General features: G+C 39.3%; 1 protein-coding gene across 6 annotated transcripts in view; it reads left to right on the top strand.

Moving 5' to 3' along the window:
* The window catches only part of myo3a (myosin IIIA), a 54714-nt gene that overhangs the window by 5091 nt on the left and 22316 nt on the right, over positions 1-27307 (top strand). For 2 of the 6 annotated variants that reach the window (XM_046371823.1, XM_046371822.1), the window contains exons 2-15: positions 4955-5138; positions 6986-7120; positions 14985-15089; positions 15258-15357; positions 19435-19511; positions 21171-21316; positions 21635-21733; positions 23379-23444; positions 23576-23731; positions 24148-24189; positions 24950-25046; positions 25908-26024; positions 26477-26581; positions 26739-26822. In XM_046371823.1, the coding sequence (XP_046227779.1) occupies positions 4971-5138; positions 6986-7120; positions 14985-15089; positions 15258-15357; positions 19435-19511; positions 21171-21316; positions 21635-21733; positions 23379-23444; positions 23576-23731; positions 24148-24189; positions 24950-25046; positions 25908-26024; positions 26477-26581; positions 26739-26822 (1497 nt within the window). In that variant the 5' untranslated portion in view covers positions 4955-4970. Of the gene's footprint in view, positions 1-2587; positions 2760-4954; positions 5139-6985; positions 7121-14984; positions 15090-15257; positions 15358-19434; positions 19512-21170; positions 21317-21634; positions 21734-23378; positions 23445-23575; positions 23732-24147; positions 24190-24949; positions 25047-25907; positions 26025-26476; positions 26582-26738; positions 26823-27307 lie in introns of those variants that run through there. The other 4 variants (XM_046371820.1, XM_046371824.1, XM_046371821.1 and 1 more) reach the window with 4 other exon arrangements.

Here is a 27307-nt window from a genome sequence, read left to right as displayed (position 1 = left end):
TGTAAAGCAGCGGAGCAGGAAATGAGGTTGGTTTGCTGCTGTCTCGCGAGTCTGGAGGATGTGCCTGAGGGAGCCACAGTTAAGTCGGCACGTTGAACATGCAGGGGTCCCTCCCACGTGGAGAGCATGAGGGAGGTCATCAGTAGGAGGCGGAGGTGAGGACAGAGCTGAGATTCGCAGTGCGTTTGTAATAGACAGAGACATCACTGGCCTCCAGATTTATTACTGGCAAAACCCAGGGGCCCTAAAGCTGGCAGATGGATGAGGTTTTATGGTACGGTCAAAGCACTGGACCTACCGTAGGACCTCTTTGAAAAATAAAAAATTAGATCCTCTCATCAGCCGTTTGATAGAGATTTTTATAGGGCGCCTTCTTCCCTTTCCAGCGTAAAGTAAAAATAATTCTTCTGTCCCAATACGTCTCCTGCTATCTTGCCATTTTTGCCATAATTGACATTTTATGGTCTTGTTAAGATATCAGAAACAGCTTAGTAGAGTGTGAACTTCAGCTGAGATAGCTTGCCTTAAGTCTAACTGCTGTAGGTCAATACATGTCTTCTTATAATGATGAATCTGAAGATTGTTTTACTCATTTGTTTGTAGTTAGTGAGATCATAACTGCACAACATTGAAAAAAAAATTGATAAAATACCTTCTTGTTAGCCCTGAAGTCACTGTCTTAAAATAAAAGCCAAAAAGAAGAGCAGTAAAGAACAAGAGCAGCCCCATACTATTATGTTATTCTGAGCTGATAATTGAGCAGCTGTCATCAATATTTCACCTATGTGCAGACTCCTTAAGAGTTCAACCTTCTGATGCTTTCTTGCAAATTGGGCGTCATGTTCCAAGGCACAGAAACGACGTAGAGCTGAGAGGAGTTTTATGCACACCAGTAAAATGTTATTCTCAACACATGAGAGAGCCCAAGCACATCTGATAAAAACCACTGAACAAAAGGAAGACTTTTATTGTAGTTTATTACTTGGGGCAACAACAATTAGGCGAATACACAGATCTAATAATCTTTACTAATTTGTTAAACAACAAGAGACTGTTCAGTGAGAGTTTTTCTCTCTCTCTGATGGATACATGCCTGCGAGTGTTTAGGGGAAAAACAATCACTGTTCCATCTGTTAGTCTGTATGATCACAGCTTCACCGCTTCAGCAATTAGTTTCCGACAGTTTGAGCAGAATCAATAAAGGCATAGCTACATGAAATCTTACTTTTATATGAAGACACTGTTAAAGGTGCAGTTTGTAAGATTTACAGTTGCATGAGTTGCATGTGTGTTGAACTCCCGGCCATTAATAGAGGCCTGGCTTTTTATGCGGTATATGGTATCTCAAAATGAGTAGAAATAATTTGGGATTTATTGATGTAAAAATGTCATATCCGACAACCTGAAATAATTTGAACCATATCATCAGTCTCTGAACTGAACTCTCGGTCCGGCCCTGGCTCAGTCCCACAATGGCTCTACCCTCAGCAGAGCCTGTGTAATGGGACACTGCTAAACGATGCTGAGAGAACTCCTGTGTAGTCATGGCCTGTTGCACCCGACTCGTTCCTCAATGCCGTCCATGCACTCTCCTGTTGTTAGCTTGTCTACTCCAGGCTAATTTATGACACTATCAAGGCTCATCGGCTGCTGGACTGGACGCTCTCATGCTAAAACTAATTACTTAGACTAATTACTGCAAGCCTAATAACTTTGATATGCTCTGCAATATTGTCTTCCTTATTCTTGATGTATAATACATAGCAGAGGAGGTAGAGGCACACAGGATCTACACCCTGCTGTTGGTTGCTAATGCTATCATCCACAACAAGCATGTAAATCTACTTAAAGTAAGTATAATGATGATTTTATTTAATCATTATATAGCTATTTTTATGTCACTAAATATGCTACTAATACTAAAAACATTTCTGCTTGGCTGACCTAAAAATATGTGGATCCTTAGTTAAACAGAATCTCTGGCTGCTTCATTTGGATTTCTTATTTGCAAACTTTGGGAGTGGCTCAGCACAATGTATCTGTGTGTGTTTGTGTATGTGTGTGTGTGTGTCCACGCATGTTTGAGCACAAATGCATCCTTTACCCTTCCCACTCGAGTGTCTTGCTTTTTTTGCTTTGTTCCTTCTCACCATCAGCCATCAAAGGTCAGTAAATGTCAGTATTGAAGTATTTAGTAAGCATTCTCATAGTTTGTTAAAATCTAAATCTGTAAAAAAGCAGAATGTGATGAGTTTATGTTACTGAAAGTTGCTGAGCATTAGTAGAAATTTATTTACGTGTTGTCATAGTGTTTCTAATTTTCCCCGACCTGAATTCTGAACAGATTTTCCTCTTCTGATGTTAACAAGAATTCTTTTATTAATACTTTGTCACTGCTTGCATAATGACCAGCAGCATGAACCAAACAATCAACGTGGGATTTTATGCTTGATATAGCATGAATATCTTTATTTCTGTGCTTCTATTACCAGTAATTTATATCTCACTGTTATTTTACAAAAATCATCCAGTCTAAGTGAAATTTTGAACCTATTGACTTTGATGCTTCCAGTGAGCCAGATTATCTTGACTCGTACACCGGCAGTCTTCTTGTGCCAAGGTTAAGCTGAAACTTTAACCCACTCATCAGCGTCATGGATTAGTCCATGCCGGCTTCCTCTTTTGCCAAATGGATCTTCTGTGTCCTCTATGAGCTTCGGGTGGCCAAACCTCTGCTTCAACATCACTCATATCAAAGGGTACATTTTCACTAACTTTTGACTGTAGTTTAAAGTGAAAGAATGTACACTTAGAAAACCTGCATTCTTTCTTTAAAAACCACAGTGGTGCATCTGTTCTTAAAGTAAATACTTGCTCAGTTATACATATGCACTTCATTATTTGTGCATTTGTACACAGACTGTGGTTAATGCCACATCCCTAAACAACTAACTAAAAGTGACAGCTAGCCAGTGCCCTAGGGCACACAAGGTTAGATCACCCCATGCAAACACTCACACACAAACACACACACAGTCTCCTCTAAGGGGTTATTTCCTCGCAGCCTGTGCTCCTGTTCTAGGTGTCCAGTGTGAGTCCTTTGGTTTCGCTCACTTGTCTCATGTGTCACAGCATGTTGTCACATATAGAAGCGGTGATGTATTATTGAAGATGTCTGCAGGTTACTTAGGGACTGTACATTAGGCTAACATGAGTACAATTACCAACATGTGGATGCATGTATGGGGGTCTAATCGCTCAGCACAGGCAATGACTGATAAAATCTGTGCAAAACAATGTCTGTGTGCCAGTGTTATCTTGCACTGGAGTGATTTCTTCACAGTAACTCAGTGAAAATGATTTAAATCATCATAATGATCGTAACTAGTTTGGATAAGATAACTGCTGGCAAGTGAATCTAAAATAGCACCCTAACAAGCGATCTTATTTGGACATAAATAAAGTGACCACAGTTAATAGAAAGAGGAATGGCCCACTGCAGCACTGTGCGCTTAGGATCTCTAACCAGCTTTCCTTTGTGTATGAATGGGCTTCTATATGAGGAAAGGCTCACACAGCAACAGTGGCTAATTCCTGCTAATCCCACAGTATCTTCTACCACTTAGAGATGGTTTCCAATGGCAGCCCTGGAGCAGGGGAATTGCTGGCGAGATTAGCTTGTGTTAGCTCCTCCTCTGTGGTTTTACACTCACAGCCAGGCCAGGCAGGCCTACCACTGCTTCCAACCTTTCGCACAGAAATGGATTAATTACTTTTTGAAAATGTTCCAGGTCTTATTTAGAAAACAATGTAAGTTTGTTTTAATTTATTCTGCATTTACCATGGTGTTAGTTTTGTGAAGATTCAAAACTGTTGTGCAGGATTTGGTCTCTTACTTTACATGATCATTTGTTTTTACATGACAATCTGGCTAACTTTAACTATTGCAGCCATTCAAGACAGAATGCTGGTTTTATTGTATTTAATGAACTTGTGTTTATGATATTGTTTTGTCATTGTGAAGATAGTGTGATAAATATTACAGCGATGGTTGTAATGCACAAAGAAAAACAACAAGGCTTTGCAGAATAGTTCTGAAAATCATCTGAAAGTGATAGATTGTGCTACAACTGACTCTGGAAGAAGGAAACATACAAAAAAATAATCAACAAACTAATTTTGCAGTTAATTTTTCAGATACTGTTTTTGAAAAGTTATTGCAAAGCACAGTTTTAAAAGCTGTCAAACGTTACAACTTGTTACAAATTTTTAACTACGAAAACAGAGAAAACTACTGAAGGTTGGATGCCACTATTGATTTAGATTGATTGTTAACTGCTACTGCATAAGGCTTTAGTTTCAGTATTCACAAATATGCATCAGTGTTTGTTATGCTTTATAAATCTACCAATAATTAAACAAAATGATTGCACCACGACTCAGTCCCAGACATAACTGCATGCCCAGTCCTCAGAGACACAGATGAATCCTTTCACATTATGACCTTGCTGACAGTTGGTTGTCTTTTTGGGTTTTGTACAAGAACACAGTGCAATATAACACTCTTTGTCAGGAATTTATCACACTTTGTGGCTCAAATCACCATTTGAAATATCTCCATTAGCTGAGATCCAACTGGAGATACAAAGCTGCAGAGAATAAAAATGAACACATTTGACTGCTTCACTTGACAACTGGAGGCGTTACACTGCAGCACCATGCAGATTTATGGAAGACTGATACTACAATGTGAGATGAAACAGAGACGAAACATCAACTACCATCCTCGAGTTGGTGTGCTTCCAGACAAACCTTCATAAAAGTCTTTACCAAGTTCTCATGGATTAATATCAGTATGAGCATATCAGTCTGTTCATTCTGCAGTTTGTAGTGTTCTATCACAGTTCACCCATTCTGCTTTTCTAACAGTGACCCGTGTGTTTTTATCTTACAGGAGATCTCTCCTGAAGATGTTTCCACAATCAGGGAAATCGATTGTCTTTGACAACTTTCCGGATCCCACCGACACCTGGGAAATCATCGAGACAATCGGGAAAGGGACATATGGAAAGGTCTACAAGGTGCTCAACAAAACTGATGGAAGTAAAGCAGCTGTGAAGATACTGGATCCAATCCATGTGAGTTCTTATTGAAATGTCCCAGCATGAGTATGCTTTAGTTTAAATGACGTTAAACAAAAGTTGTCCCAGGTATACTGCATGCTGCTTATTAAATATAGACCCAAACTGGACATTTTAAAGGCTTTGATGAAAACACAGGATGCACAAGTTACTAATTTTAGACCTGAAAGATTTATTTATAATATTTATATTTCAGAGATTTGGCCAACTATATTTTCTCTTTTCATCTCTGTTGCTCTTTGTAAACTTTATTATTTGCTTTAGACAATGTATTTCTGCAAATTTTCCTCTCATTTATATTGCATGTATAGCTTAAAATAGATGGGTCTTTTTGTGATCAGTGATACAATACACTTCTTCAGTAGTATGGATAATGTTATAATGTATTGCTGTTGTCCCGTGTGCCAGTGCCAAAGACAAATTTTATGTATGCATTTTATGTAAATTTAATGGGCAAAGAATCTGAATCTTAACCCAAATTGATCCAGAATATGTGTTCTTAGGATTAGCTGAACTGAATTCTTTGTATTTTTGTTCACTTCGGCTACAGTCCACACCCCACAACAACAACAACACATAATGATAATATGGGCTAACTGCCTTATCCAATCACAAAAGTCTGTATATACATTCTACATTACATTTTACACTCTTGTGTCTGCATAAGCAATTGTATCATGCCCTTAGTCCACATTAACTCCAACGAGTATCAAATCAAACCAGTAGTGCAGTGTAACCTTTCCTGCAACTTTACAGGTTAAAGACCCTCCAGAAAGGACCCATCCCTTTCATGGAATAGGTCTAAAAAGTTCTGAAAAGTATACAGGCATATCTCTAAATCGGAAACAACACTTAGCAAGATAAACGTCATGCTATTCTCTGCATAGGATGTTAGGAAAAGGACTTTTCCTTTGTCTACTACCATCAGAAAATTATCTCAGCAAATTGCTTCTGATGAATTTTTCATTGTCACTGGGATGTGTTATGGCAGTACTCTGATAATTCTGGAGCTTTTTTGCTTGTGCAGGGTTTTAGCAGAGCCAAAACATAATTGGCACCTATGCAGAAGTGTGTGAAGCAGATCTGGCCTAAAGCAAGAACATTTTTGACAGAAGAGAGATACATGATGTCACTTCTGGCAGCCTGGGATTGATCCAACCTATAAAGCAGAATTTTTTTTCCCATAGTGACAAGACCTAACGATTCCAGAACATTACTGGGCGAGAGGCTCTACATTTTTATGCAATTACCAATTTATTGTCATTTGAAGTTTAAGTGTCATGCGTAGGCTATACTTCGTCTATTGCCTGTTTTGAACTCTGTGGCTTATGTAGCAGCTCTGATGAGCAGCCTTTTTCATCTATTAAATCCAACCTCCGTGATAATAAAAGTCTCATTAGTCTTTGGTGAATTTGTTATTGTTTCTCATTATTGAGAAATGATTATCTACAGACCACTAGTCTGTGAGGACCTTCATTACCATCATTTTAATCAGCGGGTTGATTATTTCATCTATAGACCTATTATGTAGGGTACAGCTGTATTGAAAACTGCCCTCTTAGTATACTTGGTTACAGGTTTACTTTTATGAAACATTTGTGGCATTTGTCATTTTGGTGGAAATCATCAAGTTGTATAAGCAAGTTTTATTTTTTGTTTTGTTTTGTTTTTGCTTCAGAGAGAGTGGTATCTTTATCTCATCTCATAAAACTCCCTACAGGAACTGAATTAAAACTACTTCTTTAATCTAGAAAGCTTGTATCACCACTATTAGATCTGCTGCAAATTGAAACGTGGTAAACAACTATGAGAAAATTATGACAATGTCTGTCCTTGCTTTTCAGGATATTGATGAGGAGATTGAAGCAGAATACAACATCCTCAAAGCTCTTTCTGACCATGCCAATGTTGTCAAGTTCTACGGGATGTACTACAAGAAGGACATTAAATGTGGAGATCAATTATGGCTAGTACTGGAGGTAGGAACACTTATATTTAAATGGAAATTTTGACTGAGACCTTAAATGCCGTTTTACTGTGTGGCTGTACCATGCAAACAAAGTGAGTACGGATGCAGATTAAAGGTCTGATTGTACTTCACACAGCATGTCTCCCCAGGTATATGCAGCGGTGACCAAATCTGGCCAAGGATTATGCAACAGTTTAAGCCACCACAGGCAGTCTAGGAGTTTACCTACAGGGCACCTGGGGGATTTGGTCACAGGCCTATATGGATGTGTTGGGGGTTGTGGTCAGCTTGTGTGACGCGGGCACCCTGTTGAGAGCAGCAGAGCAGGGATTTCTGTTTACACCGGCTGTCTCAATGCATTAATTTAAACACCTACAGGTTGGAGGCCTGGCCCAAATGTCTCTTGTACTTGATTTGCATAGAATATGCTACAATGATGGAATGGATATAGCATACATGTTATATCCATGTTTATATATATAACATTACATGTAAAATACATAAACAAGTTAAATGTCCTAAATTGGCCACCAAATACAAACTGGCTTAATTTTGTACAAAAGCATCAGTCATTTGACTTGGGCCTTGTAGGTGCAAATTTGTGATATTTTATTTGAAAGTTCAAGGGGACCTTGCAACTGCAGCTGCTTTCTGTACATCCAAAAAAAGCGGTGCCTCCGTTTCCTCTACCTCCTTGGTTCCCTGTCTTTCATATTTCATTACCTGCTGTAGCCTTTTTCAAATGTCAAACTCCAGACAAACATGTAATGGAGGTCAACCTCAGAGGAGAAAAAGTGTCTGTGGGATCCAACGCTGCTGTTGGTTTTCTTTGCCTTTTGACTTTTTGACTGTGTAATTTGTGTTCATGTTTTGGTAGAGGGCAGTACAAACCTGGCGATGTCAGCAAACGTTAGGAGGGTTGATAAGAAAGAATGTTGGCATAGCTGTCACAGCTGTGGTCATAAAGGTCTTTGACATGGTGTTTTTGGAGAATGTAACATAGCATTTTTGGTCATGCTGCCTTCATGGCTTTTGGGGATTGGAGTTGGTCGATTGGTCCACCACAACCAATGGTTGAACAGCCGTTGTACAGACAATCATAAATCCTAATAACTTTGCTGATCCTCTGAGTTTTCCTCTGCAAGATACTCCAGATACTGTATCATGGTGCCCAGAGGACGAACCCTGCATGCTTTGGGGTAATCCCCTGACTTTTCATTTAACAACATGGTTATTTTTGCTTCAAAAGAAAATTTTGCGACTGGTAAACATTAGCACTAATATGCTCATGTATATATAGACACAGTATGCAGCAAGAAACACCCATAAACACACTGAGTCAAACATTTTTTTGCCGTTCGAAGGGAAAGTGCTCCATTTGCTCCCCGCCTGGGACCCTTCAAATATTTTATGATATTGCACATACATTAGTCATTTATGAAGTAACTAAAAATAATACCAATGAAAGCTCATGCACAGGTATGTGAAATACCTTTTCAAAACCTTACCCCTGTACAGTAGAAGATTTAACAGAATACATGCAGTTTAACATGGAAAAGAACTTATCAGATATGCATAAGAAAATCTAAAAAAAACAAAACAAATGTTTTTGTTTTTGTTATATGTCATTTTTTAGCCTTCATTGGTTTCTTCATGCACACATTTACTTTGGTCTCAGTAAAAAGTTGAACTTTTAAAACATTTTCTGACTGCACCTTGTAAAGAAATGCCTATTTCCTTCAGCTGTGCTCTTCATTGTGCTGTTTCTTTTTCCATTAAGAGGGAGGGCAGAGCTAGAACACAGTGTCCATATTTTTGTAATCCAAGCTCAATGGGCTTTGCATCAACAGCAGCAGTGTTATGCTAACCCGGTAGATAGTTTTCCCCTCTTCAGCTTGAGTTTCTTTCCCTTTTCATCACTGTCCTTCCTTCTGACCTTTCTAGAGGACCCTGCAATTACTTTGCTCAGATATCAAGTACAATCTAAGATGCTGAATAACCAGACCACACGCTGCATTATAGGAAAACAAAGACCTATGTCTGATTTTTAGTTTTTAATCATGTCAGTTGTGTTTATCGGTGAGGACTGATTAAGTAAGTCCTGAAAGATAAAAAAGACACCCGGCTTTGCTACTTTGTTTACTCCCTGTTTCCTCTGCGATTTGCATATCCAATTTTCAACATTTCCCTTGCAAAGATCTGGAGCCAGCAGTCCAAATCTGGCGGCTAATCCTGAAGCCGAAATCACTGCCTGACAGTTTAGCAAGTAGCTGTGTGTGTACGTGTGTGTGTGTGTGTGTGTGTGTGTGTGTGTGTGTGTGCGTGCGTGTGCTCTGAAGTAGATGCACAAGGGGTTTTAACAGTGAGGAGACAGGAAAGCAGGCGGTGAGGTGGTCATTCACCATGGTTACTGTCTCTCCTTTCTAAACTGTAATTTTCCGTCCTTTAGCTCTGCTGAGAGGAGCCTTTCTCTGCCCTGCACTGACAGCAGACCGCTCATTACAAACAGAATTCATACAAATTGCATCCTCTACTTTGTTAGCCCCTCATTGGGGTCTGTGAGCTTTTGGCTTTGCCTCTTTGGTGTGCTCCTTTATAATGGCGGATGTGGACAGAGATGAGCAAGCTTTCATGTATGACTGCCTAATTCTGCTCCCAGAGAGTTTAAAAATACTTCAAAGATAGCGACGATGGAGCGACTTTTATTCTGTAATTGGAAATAAAAACCTGATTTGCATGTGCATTTCATTTCTGAGCTGCTATATTTTATCCAAAGACTCTGTTAAATGAAGGCCAATGATTAGTCCAACCTTTAAAGCTCAAGATGTATCTCACCCTTCATTATGCAAAAATGATGCTGCAATGCTAAATTAAAATTTCATTGCTGTGGCCCTGTATTTCACTTCGAAATCCAAATTTAAATGGTTGCTTACAGGATTTAACAGCTAGTACTTCTAGTACTGCTTTGTTGTTCCTGGCATCGCTTAAGTTCTAGTAATTAAAAAGCAATATTACATGGAAAATCTGGTGTTTACATTTGGCTAAAAACTGCTTCTCTTTTGAAAGATGAAACATTGTTTACATAATAAAAGTGACTTTACCACATGCATATCAAATCTTTTACAGTATTTTGTAAACATGCCACTATTAAAAGGCAGGAAACACCTCATTCATATGTCCATTCATCGAACCTCAGTGTGTCATAGCAAAGACAAAACATACTGCTAGGAGTAAAATGCTAATGTTTGTAAATGTGAGTAAATGATTTTTGTGAGGTATTGACTAATTTCTGAACCTCTAATAAATACTCTGTGAAAATAGAAACTTTGTGATTTGGTAACTGACAAATACTGAGAAAACAAAAGAAGGAAAGAGAGCATAGAGGTTCCTAAGAAGGCCTATGTAAGCGTACATACAGATTTACAATGACTGGAGCACAAAGCCAAGGTAATACTGTACAAGGGCCTCAGTGTCCCTGAGTAGCTGAGCCAACAGTGGACTTGAGCCCACCAACGCTCCTTGTCCAACCTACACCAAAGTGTGCAATAGACCTGCTGTCCACCTGTGACAGCATTACATTTTGCCTTGCCGAGATGTGAAAAGTCTTCAGCTATGAATAAGAACTGCATGGCCTTTCTTTGTCTTTACACTGTGTCTTTTTTATCATATAAAATGTAATACTGACATTGTATCCTCTAGTGGATTGGCAGTTAGAGATCAGGCTGACCTGCTCGATGGAGCTTGAGATGATCAGAAAGGGAAATGGAAGAAACCCGAGGATGCAAAGCTGGTAGAGACCAAGGAAGATTTCAAGATGTTATAAATATACTACATCTGCATTTAAACTAGAGACATCATTTTTCTATCCTTTTGTGTGTCCTCTCACATTGACACTTTCTAAAAGTCACAAGCAAACCAACACAGCTTATATTTACACGCATTAGTCTCTGCCCTGACTCGTCCTTCCCTCCTTCCTCAACCTCTGCGGTCATTAATTGACAATGAGGTTTAAAATGGTATTCCTTGTTCGGGCTTTTCAATAAATGGTGCCAGAAAGTAGATACCTTGGCTATTATGCCTGTGTAAACGATAAGGCCACCATAACAATAGGAGCGTTTTTCTCTGGAGACAATCCAGCGGGTCACACACACACACAGGAACACACACGCTTATTCAGTGTTGCAGACATGATCCAACCTCACACATTCAGTTATCTGACAGTAAATAAAAATACAATGTGGACTTATGCCTGCAGGGACATTAAAGATGGTTGCCTAAAAAGTCAGCACCTGCGTGTTTTACAGGCCAATGTGGTTTCTCCTCACAGAGTAAGAGGGCAGCTCTGTTTGTTTCATCTTTACATCTGTTTCATCCACTTCTTTCACACGTCTTTGATCAACTACTTTCATTTACATGACTAAACAAACACCTGACCTCATTTGTAATGGAGAATATCCCACTCAATATTCAGTGTATTCAGTTTTTTCTTTGAAAATTGATGGTTCTGTAGAAACTCACTCACGTTCACAATGAAGATGTAAGACACAGACCTTAACAAATCTTTTATGTAATTACTTTCTTTTCTGATTTGAAAAAATGCAGTTGTGGTGAAAGATGCAAATAAGAAATTAATCAACTTTAACACTAATAATAATAATAATGATGTTATAATGGTTATTGATTTGATTTCAACTTATTCAACTAATCAACTAATAATAGGGAAAGGGCAGCCAGTGGGATTGGGGTTGGCTTTCCTTTTGAAACCTCATATTTCCTTATGGTGATGCCTTGTTGGCAGCTGCAGTAAAAACTTGACATTAAAAGGCTGCCTTTTCTTTTGTGGATAATAATTTAACCATTTTTTATTATTATTAAGCTATTATTTCTTCAGCTGTTTTACAGTAAATCATAATTTAATGGTGAGATTCATTTGAGTTAGCTATGTGTTAGGAAATCTGGTTTAATCTGTACAGGACTTAAATCAAACCAGGTCTGAGGTTTCACATATCGTTTCTAGTCTGCAGAGGTTTGAGTCTTCACCACATCTCAAATAATTAATGTTCATGTCGCGCATCACTTTCTGGAAGTGGGCACTCTGGGTGAGAGCGCTAACATTTAGCTGTGCTAAATGTAGGGCGCTGAACATCTCATTAATATGGATTTGTGTGTCTGCCCCATGTAATTTAATGATGACAGGTGATATGGCGGCATTGATGTGGACTGACGTCAGGCGCAGCTCATTGTGCTGTGCTGTCTGGAAAAGCCTCAGTGGTATTCTCTGCTTAACTGCGGTTTGTCTGCACGTCTGATAGCAGAAAGAAGGAGTGATTAAGCTCCCCATGTGGCAGATGAGATATATGCCATCCATCCCGTAACAGCTTTCTGGACTCCTGATGGATGAGCACAGACGGACAGATAAAAAAACAAAAAAACAAACAAAAACAAAAAACTTGAGGCATGCCACTGAAAACTTAAGCCATTGTTTACATCAGGTTACAAACTTTTTTTTACACTCAGCATGTAGTGTATTGAAGCACTGCTAAATGAGCTGCAAGAGTCCATGGGTCCCTCGGCCAGAGTTTCTTTGTGAAGTCACTGGTATTATTTCTGAAAAGTCAATTAAATTACTCCAAAAAGACTCAACACAATATCACAGCAACCACCAGAATTACTACAAAGAAAAGCAAAATGACCACAAATGGATATAAAACTACTACAAAGAGACGGCAAATGATCACAAAACATCACGGAGACTCAAAACAACCATGAAGAGACACCATAATGACAAAATAAACTATTACAAAGCAAAACAATGACTATAAAGTAACCCAAGACAAATATGATCAGATGCAAAATGACCACAAAGAGACCTGAAATGACTATAGATTGCAAAACGACTGTAAAGAGACACAAAAAGACTATTTAAAAAGTCAGTGTGGGAGTCTTTTTGTAGCAGTAGTGTCATCTCAGAACTATTAAGTCATCTTAAGTTTAGTTGCTCCAGCAAAGAAAAATAAGGCTGTTATGCAAGCAATGTAATTTAAGTAATTTCTTACGACAAAATGCCAAATAGTTGCTAATTTCAGCTTCCTGTTTTCATCAGTTTTAAATGCCTGTAAATGAAATCTTTGTTGTGAAAACAAGCTATTTGAGGATGTTGCCTCAAGTTGTGTGTAATTGTGACTGGGATTTTTCACTGTTTTCGACTACACAGTGAATCAGAGTAATAATCACCAATGACAACAATCTGTATTTGCATCAGTAAAATCAGCTTAGTTTAGTTTGTGTTCAAAAACGTTCACTGAAAGTTGCAAATGGAAGAACCGATTTATAGCTTCCTGCGGTTAGTTTGATTAGTGTCAGTAAGTAGAAGCACTAATTCTTACTGAAAATATGCGCAGTGGCAATCAAACCTTGTGGGTGGAATTTTAATGGGATGACAAAATGGGTCCTTATTTAGAGATGGGGCACACAGCTGCTAATATTGTGCCTTGTGATTTGATGCTACTATTGTGCCAGTCAGCACTTTTGTGTTAGGATTGGAGGAGAAGACATTCATAGAGTAATAATACAAAATGGTACCAATTTTCTTTCTAATGCAACTTTTTCTTTTTTTTTTTTAATGAAAATCATGCAAGTACTGTAGGTAACATCCTGTTTCCCTAACCACTTTAGCAAAATAAATATTACAGTATAAGCCCCATGTTGCACTGCACATTTTTAATGTGAACTGAAGAACCTTATAGTTAGTAAGTTATTTATTAGTAACCTTTTCTGGTGTGCACCGCACAATATATTTAGTGCGATCGCCACAGGGGACTGATGCTTATCCGAAATAATCACACATAACTTGTCTATTGCTTAATTAAGCTTTCAGCTTACAAGTGCAGGAAATTAGTGTAATTACACAGGAACAAGTATTCAGCGCATAAAAGATATGATGGAAATTTCCTGTCTTATGTGAAAATGTTTTTACATGCAGTTAGGGCTAAAGATGTGTTGAAATGCAAAATAATCACGAATCATAACAAATGAGAAAAAGTGGGATGTGTTTGTGTTTATAATGCCTTTTGTAAATAATATATTTCACCACATCAAGTGAAAAGGTCTGTGTTTACAAACTGTTTTCATGTACTGAATCTACAGTTTATCTTCACTGGCAGCCCCCAGCGCTGTGACTGACACGTTAAGAGCTTTTTATTTTTTGTGTACGTCTGGCAGCTCCCAAAGAAAGGCCGAAATTAAATGTTATTATTGTTGCCAAGGCAACCTACTGGGTAATTTTGTGTAATTTTCCGAGAGGGATCGCTATTGACTGTGGAGCCCATAGGCGTAGTATATATAGAAAACACCCATAAACACACAAAATCAGTGTGTTTTTTCACTGTAAGAGCAAGAGGTGTCCCTGCTGATTTTAATCTTGCTATGTTGTGTTCCCACAATGAAAGCTTGTCATATAAATGATGTGTAATTTTTAATATAAGCCTTGCCATTGTTTGAAAACATAAGAGGATGTACTTCATTTGAAGACGATTTGAGCATGTTTAATATTTACCCTGCTTAGTCACAACGTAGATTAATTCCTTCATGCCAAATGTACGTTCTTCCCCGTGGGCTCGATTTTCACCTCTCACTAAGCTGCCTGTGGAAGATAAGCTGCTAAAGACTGACAGTTTTTACTTTCAGCATCTCTTTTCTAACTGTGAAATCTTACGATCAAATCATTTTCATCCTCTGCCGTTTCTCTGCGTGAAAATTTTCCACACCTCAGATGGCCCATATTTCATCGAATTGTATAAGTTCAGCCATAAGTGCTGACTCATGTTAAGCTTCTTCTCATTATTCTCTTTTCTCTGCGGGTTTTTCTGTCGCAGCTCTGCAATGGCGGCTCTGTGACGGAGCTGGCTAAAGGCATGCTGAAGAGAGGAGACAGAATGGATGAAGCCATTATTGCCTACATCCTGCACGAGGCCCTCATGGTAAGTCTGGCCTTTTGAATGTGCAGGAGGGGGGACAATGCTGTACCGCAGGGCTCGATCGAACAAGCTCCCACTGAATACGCTGCTTCAGTGAAAAGACGTTTAAATGGGATAATTTTGAAGGCAGGTGCTTGTCAGAAAAAGCTGTTAACCTCTTTTTCTTCGCAGGGTCTCCAGCACCTGCATGTCAACAAGACCATCCACCGTGACGTCAAAGGCAATAACATCTTGTTGACAACGCAAGGGGGGATCAAGCTTGTGGATTTTGGTAAGATTTTTGCAAAAGACAAGCTTTGACACCATGTCTTTTTTGTACTATCCTCCTCTAATCAGTGAAAATCATGCTATGGCTCTGTTCAACAGAAGAGGGTCAAATCCATTACCTTCAGCCACTTGCCAAATAAATTGTACTGCCAATTAGTTTCTTTGAGAGGCTGCAGTACATTTGCACAACCCGACTAGGTGGCAGAGGATAATACTCTTCCATTACACCCCATCTTTTACGTTCTCCTGCAAATGACAGTCTGTACTGCTGTTCACCATGTGTTTGCACTGATTTGCTTTTGGGTTTTCTTAACCAAATCAGGCACTCAGAGCAGCACAACCATACTTTTTAGCCTTAAGACTCATGATAGGCAAAGTGATTCTGACTATTTCCAGGGAGATGACTCACCCCTTGTTTTCTTCAGGGGCTGAAAAACCAGCTGCCTGTTTTCATTACAAATAAAATCCCCACTTAGAGTGTGTGTGTGGGTTTGCATTTAGGCTGCTAATTGTGCGCTTCTTTTAAAAGCCTTTTTCTTACCATGAAGCACAAAGTGCACAGCTCTTATACTGGGGCGGATGGGGGGTTATTAATGGAATCGCTTGATATGTGAATGTGAGGCAACTAATATGGAGCAGGGCCACACACTGCCTTTAGAGCAATTTCTTCCTCCTCACGTGGCTTTCAGAAATTCTCAACACCTGTTTATTGCATCTGGTTTTAAAGAAGGAAAGCCTTGAGATCTCCAGGAATTAAGAAGTTTGAGATGTAATTCAAACAGTGTGTTTCAAAACATCTCATAAATATTTAGTGATGCCTACATCTGGGTATGAGATCTTCGTCCTGACACCAGACCATACTTAGCTTTCCTTTATTGCATTTAAATTTCAATTTGCATGTGTTTGCCTCGACACAGTAACTTAAAGCCAACAGTAAATGCTGTATAACTAACATCATCACATTTATTCAACATGCTCCCAACTGACTGGTGGATTGAACAGCTGTCCAGGAGTTGTACTGGATTGAATTGTATCGCTTTTCACTACAGTTTGATGGTTCTCTTCTCTCTTAACAGGTGTGACACCAGCATCTAATACTAAATCAAGCTAGTTTATGTGTGTCATCCTTAATACTTATATACATAGAAACTTAAGCAGAACATTTCATGGTCAGTGAAAACAATTTATGGTTCGTGTAAGCAGCGACTCCAAGATGAGATCCCCCAGTTAATGGTAACAGTTTGCATGAGTTGCTGAAGGTTAATAAAAACTCACGGAATTATGAGTAAGAGTTTATGACTTGTATTCGAGAGTTAAATACTGTTACACTTAATAAAAACAGTGTATTGCTTTCCAGGTCATGTACCAAAACACAGTTTTTTGAACATGTATACCATAATTGTGCACAAACACGTAACACGAATCTGAATAATTGAATGTGTTGTGTAACCAATGGTCACTGAGCCACTGGAAAGTAATGCAGTGATAATGCAGTAAAAAAACAAAAAAACAAAACCCCATTGGACTTTCTTTCTCATTATCTCCTGGAAGTTATAGCAACAGGACACTAAATGCAATGCACCCTTACCCTGATTAAATTACAGATGTTTTGGCAGGTTTGAACATTGTTGGACACATTTGGAATTATATAAATACAGATATTTTAATGAGGAAAGGCAGAGAAGATGTGGTTAACAGTGAGATATCACCTGTCAGAGTCTTTGCCAGCTTAAGTAGATTAAGTTTGGCTTGATATAGATACATTTCTCCTAGTCTGTGTCCAGAGCAGGAGAAGCAAAGACACAAAAATGACTGTGCCATCTACCATTGCTGGTTTGCAAGTCTTTAACATCGCTGACAGTTGAAATTTGTATCAGATATTGGTCACGACGTCATCAGTGAAGAAAAAAAAAAAAAAGGATCAGCAGTTTAAAAATATGCCCGGCATGAATAAAACTTGCAGAAAGCGGTGGGGGGGTGGGGGGGCCCGACTCATGCTCGCCTCAGTGCTACACGCAGGCACTGTGTCACGCTGGGATTAATGGTTTTTCATGTGGAGGGGTGCACGCTACACTAAGCAGCTGAAGAGATAAAGCCCCCGCAGTGACTCATCACCAGCAGAGAAACAAAACAGCAAAGAGATGGCCCCAAAAAGAGCAGAGGAAGAATGAGAGGAGCTGTATGTTCACTGGTCTCTCATGAATATTCTAATTGACAGCGTTATCTCTGTGATGATTATTAAGTGTGGCCCACCAGGCTCCACTCTGCGCTAATGCAGCGGAAAGAGAGGGGCTGTGAGAGGTAGTTTGGGTTCATCTATCTTTGTGTGCATCTGCATCTTTGGAAAAATGTTTAGTTCACATTAATGTGGCCTGATGTGATACTGTACAGTGGTTTGCTGTTTGTGTGTGTGTGTGTGTGTGTGTGTGTGTGTGTGGGGGTGTGTGTGTGTGTGAGCCTTATGCATATATCCCCTCCTGCACATGTTTTTTAATCCTTTCAGTGTTTGCCACAGAACCGTTTTGCTCTCCACTCCTGGCTTTAACCCTCCAGCACCAACAGAGCACTGCACATATTAGTGTATTGTACCAACAATAGTGAAGTCCATCCAAAAAAAAAATAATAATAATAATAATCCAGGTGCACAGAATGAGCTATTGCAGAAAACAGCTGCTGATGCTGTTAGAATTACATGTATGCAACCTGCGTCACATCTGCACGTCATATTTCGAACAGAATCTGACAGCTAAAACACATTCTGTAGAAAACCATGGTTATTTTTTAAACTATGCGATTTAGATTCACATGAAATGATGCATGCCGTGCGGGTGCAAGGTAAATACGTTGGTCTCAAACATGTCGTGCAGCAGACCTCTTTTGTTTGTGTGTAGCTGCTTTTGTCTCGAGGCTCTGCTTTTGTCCTGGGATACATCACTGTGTAACACTGATTTGTCTGGACTGGGCTGAAGTCACAATTGTAGGTCAGCATGTTCCTCGTCAGGCTTTATGCCCAATCTTAACACACGCACACAAAGACACACATGCCCTCTCTTTCTCCATTTATGCTGAATTTATCCATTTCCCACTCGATTGCAACATGAATTTCTATATTTTGACATGGGCAGATATCTCACTATAAAAGCAAAGGACTTTGTCTGTCTATATATCTTCCAAATATACAGTTCATCCAATCTATTCTCCACTCAATGGGTATATTTCTGGGGACCCAAGGATGTGCAGTGTCAAATCTGGACACATTGCAGTATTGCTAAACTTTGAGGACTCTGTACAGCAGCGGGCACAGGGCTTCAGGGCTTGATTCAACCCAGTGAGCAAGATACGCACAGAGATGAAACAAGAGACAAACAATGGAAAAAAAATAAGAGAGTCAGGGAAAAGTAATTTCACATGGCAAACCCTACAAAGAGAGAACAAGAGGGGAAACAAAGCTTAGAGTACAATCTCTGCAAAGGGTCGGTCTTTCTCAACAGTGCTGAACAAGATATGAGCTAATTTTGCTTTTAATGTTAACATTTTGATAACCCTACGCAGTCAGTGTTCAGTGTGAAGTAGTTTGAATGAGAACAACATCCCTAATATCTTGCTCTGAGAGAAGGTCAAATGTTGTCTCCAGCTGCCAAAAGCGTGTTTACACTTGAATGGTATTCAAATGTTGTTCTTGAAATGCCTGAAAAAAAAAAAATCCCCTGTAGTCACACAACAATTTGTAATTCAAAGCAATCGATCATTTGAAGAGAAAAAAAAAACAGTCTGATGGCGTTGTGTACATGTGAGCACGTATATGTGTGTGTTTTGTTTTCCCTGTCGCTATAGTGATAGCTTTATCAGTGGCATAGGAGAAAGGAGATCTGTTCAGCCCCATATCAGCTGAACAACACTGCTGTTTACTGTTGACTGTTTCCCTTTTCACAGATGAACGCTTTTACCTACCAGTCTGAAAAAAAAAAAAAACCCACATATAAACCCACATGTCAAGGAAGTTGTTGCAAATTGTGTCCACTGAGCACACGTCTAGTGAGCAAGGCTAAAACGTCTAAAGTGTGCTTTATATTCCCTGCAGGTGTCTCGGCCCAGCTGACAAATACGCGCCTGAGGAGGAACACCTCTGTGGGAACTCCCTTCTGGATGGCTCCTGAGGTACAGTAAAACTGGCCTATAAATGCTCCCACATCCTCACCTCTTTCCACAACATTAGCCTGGAGCAGACCCCAGTGAGCCACTATTAAAGATCATCAAGGAGATAACACTGTCAAATACAATGTGCTGTGGAATGGATGGCCTCCATCATTTATTTCCTGCCTAATCATAGCTGTAGTGCACCAGCAGTTCATAAACTGCCTACACAGAAATGGCTGCTTCAAGAACTGATCATTTTATGCCAGTCACATCCCCTTTTTCTTTATTTTTATGGCTACTGTAGTTTTTTTCCTATGTTGTATAAGCAAGGTTATTATGTTTAACTAGATGTAAACTAAAACCTAAAACTAGGTATGAAAACATATTGGTAAAACTTTCCGTGCCTAACACTGAGATGACACAGTCATAACCATGACATAACATGCACATGAAGTTGAATGGGAGTGAATGAATGTTTACAACTGTTGTGTCACTCAGCCAATCGCGTCACTTTTAATGCTAAGCTGGCTGTTTGAAATGATTAAATGTGAAGAGGCATGTTTGGGGTTATCAAACAGACACTTATACACTATATTTCATTAAGGTGAACCTACAACACCTCAGGAAAACATCAGCGCGTAGTGGCATCTCATAACCACCCTTCTGGACACTTAACACCCATCAAGATTAGACTGGCTGAACCATTAGCAACATCTGTAGGGATAAGATGGGCAAACTCAAACTCTCCTCCACCACAGCTACACCTTGTAACCACTGCAGCTACGCTACGTTTTCAATGTGATCCACAGAGGAACCTCGCATCTTCACTCGTCAAATCGAAATGAGCACTTTTACATGAGGTTTGCATGCTGTGCAAATTGTGCATTGGGATACGCGCCGTGTGACGAGTCCTTTCAGGATTCAAGGGTTTTAATGTCATTTGTGTAAGATGTTCATCAACCAGGAGTGTATCTTTGGTGGACTGGAGGGAGTCTTTGATTGAAAGGAGTGAGATTTGCAAGCAAGGATTTACAGCACTGTTATTATCACAAGAAAAAAAGATTTTTTTAAGGTTTCTTTGGAGCAGATATTCTGGATAATATATAAAGTATTTTTGTTCAGACACCATCATATTTTCTAAAGAGGATCTGATCGTGAAATTTTGTGAGTTGTGGGGTAAGTCAGATCTACAATGTTCTAAAGTTTTTATTGACTTTATTGACTGATAATTTAGGAAGTGTTAAGAGTACATATATTTTTTGTTTGTTTGTTTTTTGATAGTTTATAATTACTTTTTTTAATTAGTCTTAATACGGACTGATTTTAACATGTGTTTTTTGTTGGTTTACATGTGCAGTTTTGTTTCAGGATGTTTGACTGGTCATCTTGTGACGATTTATCTGCTTGTCTTGACTGTGAAATGCTCAGGCCTACATCAGACACGGCTGTCTTTTTCTTTCTTGTGTTAAATCAATGACAAACTTTGTGATACTTTCAGCTGTATATTTTACTATTTGTGTTTTTGCTTGGGATTCTTTTGTTATATATTGTTTTGAAAACTATAAACACATAAATCGTAATTATAACACTTTTTGGAGCTGAGTAGTGCTTTGATTACTACTGACAAAATTTGAATCGACCCAGAGATGAAGTTGTGTTTTCCCCGTCTGTCTGCTGTAGGTAATAGCATGCGAGCAGCAGCTGGACTCCACTTACGATGCTCGTTGTGATGTCTGGTCACTTGGCATCACCGCCATAGAGCTGGGAGATGGCGACCCACCCCTCTCTGATCTCCACCCAATGAGAGCCCTTTTCAAAATACCCAGGTGAGCCTCCAGCCCGCTATCACAGCAGCCTATCATCATTATCAGGGTGCTGTGATTGTCATTGTCAATTAAGGCTTACTCTACTGCTCTGAATCAATACTCTGATGTGATCTTTTTTCAGCAGTGTTTGTCTAGATTTTTTTATTCACTGTACCGATGCAGACTGTCAGAAAGCAAAGACGGGCTAATGCACTGTGGTGGTATGGTACTTTGGAACAATCCAAAAAAGTCATCTCCAGTGATTTGCTTCTCTATGCTGACTGCCACCAAACAAAGCACAGTCTTTTCATTTCAGATGATTTTTTTTTCTGCTCGCAGCACATTATCCTTCCCCTCCTGTTCTCATTCATCCTGTGGAGAAGGCCAAGAGTGCACAGCCTTTTCTCATCTGTGTTTATTGTGGACTGAAGATGAAAAGTAATTGTTTATTGTCTCCTGATTCCAGTGTGAGAACTGCATAAGCACCTACTGTCACTGTCGTCTTCACAGCAATTTGTCCATCACTGCCCTGAAACGCTGTGCTCACACACACTCGCATCAGATACACACTTGTGTGTCGTAGCTGTCCTGTGTGTGTGCTCTGGGGGTCGTGCTCCACAGGAGCCATCACACAGCTTTCTTTAAATCTTTGTGACTGCTGCAGCCAGAGCTTCAGGCTGTCTGTTCACACTCCTCACTTCCCTCCTCTCACTACTCTGGGTTCATTCATCAAGCAGTCTTGGAAAAAGCTACGCTGAGGGCACTGACACAAACACAACATGCCTTATTCAATTTAGGCTGACTTAAATGGTACCAAATAGAAACAGAAGGTCATTGTGGACCTTCAGTTTTTTCATTTCTCCCTTCTGTTTGCAGAATGGTGGAATGTTACAGGACTAGACACAATACAACATAATGTATACACTAATGCAGTATAATGCACTCCTATTCCTGCCGCAAATACACCTTTCTCAGGGTCAACACATTTTTTGTAACCTTAGGTGCCAGTACCAGGATGTAGCTCCTCATGCTAATCCTGTTCTGTAGCCCATTTTACAGATCAAACTGTCATAGACTTGGGTGGGATTTTGTTGTTATCATTGAATGATACTGATACTGATATTATTGATAGATAAACAAAAAGAGCAGAAAAATATTCAGGAGCTGCAGAAAAGCGGAGCAGAAGTTTTGTTTTTTTTTTCTTTTTTTTTACTTATTCATTTATTTATTTTCACTTTTCTGTCACAGTTTGGTTAGGGAGCAAAACTACTTGGTTAGGTTTAGGAAAAGATTGATCAAAATACATCCTTTACAATGTGTGTTAGAAAGGCTTTCTGAAATGGCTGAATGCTAACTGCTAACTGCAACTCGTGTCTAAACATCACGCTTACATTTTAGATGTGATGTGCCTCGCCACATTGCTGAGATAAAATCCTCAAAAAATAAGAGCAGCTATCTGATACCACACCATCCATGCAGAGAAAAACTGCATGGATTCAGGCCCTACTTGTCTTAAAAAACACTTAAATAATCACAGCATTAGCAGAGCACATTCAAATTATTGTCTGATGCATTTGGTGCCTGCATGGGTTGTGTTTTGTGATAAACAGGAGATATATACCCTCTCATTAGACCAATTTATCGCTGTCAGAGCAACATGTAAACGGAATTAGCACACTTCACCACCACTTGCTAGGAACCCTCTTGTAAACCTAAACCTTGTAAACCCTGGTACCTAAAACGGGTCAAGGAATTACAAAAAAATACAAAAATTACCTTAGTTTTTTTTCTCAGTAGACATTTTTTAAGATCTGTTTAATATTTGATATTCAATGCTGCAGACTGTTGCTTTTCTGTCCTTAAGTCAGCTGTATCAATAACAGCCAGCTGCACAGGTGGGCTGCCATTTGTTCTTGCCTCAGTCCACCACAGAAACACCTCTGGATGTCTTCAGTGACAAATAGTCAAGCTTTCACTCCATCATTCCACTGGCTGCCTCGGCCTTTTGTTCTGCAGCCCGCCTGCGTAAAATCCCATCTCATCTTATCTTTCTATTTATCTTTTCCATTCCTTTCTTTAACAGAAATCCCCCACCTACTCTCCACCAGCCGGAGATCTGGTCAGACACCTTTAATGACTTCATCTGCAAGTGAGTGTGGATGCTACTGTGTTTGCTATTCCTCTGTGAATAATATTTACACCGACAATACGTAATCACGTGAATATAAATCTGAGAAATTCATCGCACTCTCTGCTTTTTCGTCTTCTTCTTCTCCGCAGGTGTCTGATTAAAGACTTTGAGCTCAGACCAAATGTGCTAGACCTGCTCCAGCATGTGTTCATCAAACAGATAGTTGGCCGAGAGAAAATACTGCAAAAACAATTGATTGAGCTCATTGATCTCAACCAACAAATAGGAGTTATTGAAAAAACGAGGTACCGTCCAAAGGGCATTTGCATGTATGTTTCCCCTACTAAATCTCACATTTCAACATGTCTTTGCATCATGTTAGTCATCGTGTCGCTCTTATTTCTCTCGCAGTACGAGCAGAACACTCACACACCATGAAGTGTTAACCCAAAGAAAAACTTAAAGTGTGCAAGCCTTCCTGTCACTGGGTTTTTTTATGTTACACTGTGGCTTAACGTTTGCAGACACTATAATCCAAATTAACCTCCTTGCCGGATGTTTTACAAGCCCTGTCACCCTCATAAACAACAGCTCTGTCCTGCTTCAGCCTTACTCGAGGTGCAGCCTCACACAGTATATGCCACATGAGTCAAATGTTAGCCCAGAAAGTGTGTATTGCCCGTAAGGTCTTGAAATGTTAATCCTATTTCTGTCATTTAAGCCATCATGGAAAGACAGACAGAAGCACAGACAGTAATGACAGGTAACAAATGCCTATATGACTTTTATGCCTCAGTAGGAGTAGATCATAATTGGCTTTTTTAGTTCATTCAGAGCTCTCGTCGTAGTTGTTATTACACATGTATTTGCAATCGAATACATGGGCTGATTTTAGATTGTTTACATTCTGCCACCCTTAACACAAACATTGTTGTCTGTCTTATGTCATAGTCTCATTTGCCACAGTTTTTTGTTCTACCTTTTCTTCTTTTATCATCCCATCATTTCATGCTGTAAGGTAAATGATGTTATGACATTTGCTGCAAAACCAAACCAACCGAACCCCAACAGTATTTTTCAGCAACTTTCAGATAAATGGAGGTTTAGCAGAGATTGGTCGTAATCACGATGGGAAATTCATAAACAGTGAGAGATGTAATCAGACGTATTCTGACATTACATGAGGAAACAGTTTAATGTAATGAGAAAGAAACAAAACAGACTAGATTAGACTAGACATTTACTAAAATGTGGTTTCCTATGCTTGGTAAAAATCACTTCCACTTGTGAGTCTGGGAGGAGAAACTTCTTACTGATAGGCCCCATGGTTCAGCATTGATGCTGTGGAGGGTTATATTTGCTCTTAGATTTTTATCTAGTTGAAGCTTTGATCATTTTGTGGTTTGTTTTAAGTGCAGAGATGTACCATTTTGCCTCAGAAAATATTTGCTCATAATGTATTGACCCATAAGTGTACCTTACATACATTGCTCAGTGAGAGAGTTATGTTCTGTGAGTTTTAGGCATGAACGCATCCACACAAAAAGAGGAAGCCACGTGAAGATGCAGACTGACCCAGAGGAGGTGGACGACCTCGCCACCCTAGAAGTACTAGACGAAGTGAGTCGACCGTATGTTGATTGATATCAGAATATATTAGTATCAGTACAACAAAACAATATCACGTAGTATACATACTTATTCTATAATCGTGAAGTGAAATCCATTCCATAAAGACACAAAAACAAAAATGTAGTGGAGTAGACCTCCCATTGTGTTTCATGTCAAAGTGAATGTGTTTATTTTCCTCTGAAGATGTGAAGATTTTTCAGACTTTAAATTTTTGGCAATAAATTTTGGGGTTCATTCTCAGTCGTGGAAACAAATCTTGTGTGGCTGTTCGACGTGTTTGAATAGGCCACAGCAATTACATCTGAGGAAGAGCTATAGTAGTAATAATCATTTTATATTGTGTTGATTGTATCCAGTGCTATTTATGTGACCATGTGTCTATATTTCTTTAGACAAATGGTCACATTAATATTTGTTAACTAGAACATTCTGCATATTTTTTTCCCCGATTAGCCATGACATTGTGTTGAATAGCCACAGTGGGAAATGCACAGCATCTTTTGCACAAATAACATTAAGAGTGATTTATCAAATCTGAGTACTGCATTGACGTATTGAATGATACAATCAGTCTCAGTTGCCAGTGGATATTTTCCCCCATCCTTCAGGAAGAGGAACTCTGCAGGTATGAGGGAGGCAGTGCTGTTGCTGATGTACCTGACCTGGCAGTGAGAAGACAGGAGAATTAATCACTGTTTCACATGCAGATAATATATTGATGTAACCAGCTTCACAGGCGTGGACGTGAGGCGTGACACAAGCTGAAGTAGAGCTTGTTGTCTCTTATAATACGGCTCTGACAATGATCTACATTAAAGCAGCTGTGTGGATTTTGTTGCCTTTTTCCAGAACACGGTCACAGAGCAGCTTCAGAGTCGCTATGGGAGAGATCAAATTTACACATACGTGGGAGACATCCTCATCGCAGTCAATCCTTTCCATAAGATGGAGATATACACTCCTCAGGTGTGTGAATTTAAACTTTTTAGTGTGTGTCTCTTCTGTACACTTGTGCAATGGTGGTCAATAGTGCGATGAATGTAGCCCAGTGAATGTCATTAGTGCCTCTGCAGCTCTTCAGTGGGCTGCATCCTATTTGGGCTCACCTCCACACACACACACACACGCACACACACACACACACACACACACACACACACACACACAGTTTCCCTGCCTCTTCCACACCTCACTGACTGTATTTTCCTCCCAATCATCATGTTTTTCTTTGACTCAGGTCTGTAGCTATTTTCATTCCTTTCCTCCCATAGCAAAACCATAATGTGTTGTATGGACAGTTTGTACTGAGGAAGCAATTTTGTTGGTGTGTAATTTATACATTATATCTGCCTTATCCATTACATTCACCTAAGTGTTTTAAATAAACGTTTTATTTTTACTTTCGGCCTTCTTCATAGTATACTAAGATGTACATAGGAGCTAAGCGCACAGCTAACCCACCACACATCTTCGCTGTGGCTGATGTCGCCTACCAGTCCATGGTGTCATACAATGCAGACCAGGTAATGCTGTGCGCATGATATTATACACAAGCATATGTGTGTTATATTAGAGAGTTCTGAGTGCAGAAAATTGTTGTTGGTGTTATTGTTCAGTAAGATTTAATTGTCTGTGAGTTAACCCTGAGTTAACCCCATCCATCGTCCTTCCTGTGTACAGTGTGTTGTGATCAGTGGGGAAAGTGGAGCTGGGAAAACAGAGAGCGCTCATCTGTTGGTGCAACAACTGACAGTTCTTGGGAAGGTGAGTTGTAAGCGTCCACATTTTGTTATCTTATGCTTAGTATTTTTTTTTTATTTATTAGATCACCAAGAATGATCCCAAAGTCTTCCTGAGGTGTACAAAATATAATTTTAAAAAATAATTAGCTTTAACTTTTTAAACAAACCAAACCAAATCTAAATATCAGAGAACAAATAAACTGATTTTGCAGAAATAAAAGAAACAATGAAAACTGATACGTACTAGCTGTAAGAAGTCCAACATAAAACTTAAGCATTTTAGACTAGACTAACAGAATTTCAAAGTCACACTTTTGAACTGTGCAACATCTGTTTCTTGTTCAGCAAGCCTCCATTCAATTGTTTGAAAAACTAATATCTAAAATTCAGCACCAAGGCACTTCGAACAGCCAATAATTAGTTTGTGTGATGCACCAGCTGATGCCAGTTATGATTTGCAACTTGAATGAAAAGCCAGTTTCATTTCAATTCATGTATTCTTTTTTA

Source organism: Scatophagus argus, chromosome 18 (assembly GCF_020382885.2).
Source record: "Scatophagus argus isolate fScaArg1 chromosome 18, fScaArg1.pri, whole genome shotgun sequence".
NCBI lineage: Eukaryota > Metazoa > Chordata > Actinopteri > Scatophagidae > Scatophagus > Scatophagus argus.
Note: the sequence above shows the minus strand (reverse complement) of the source record. Positions and strands in the feature narration are given on the sequence as shown.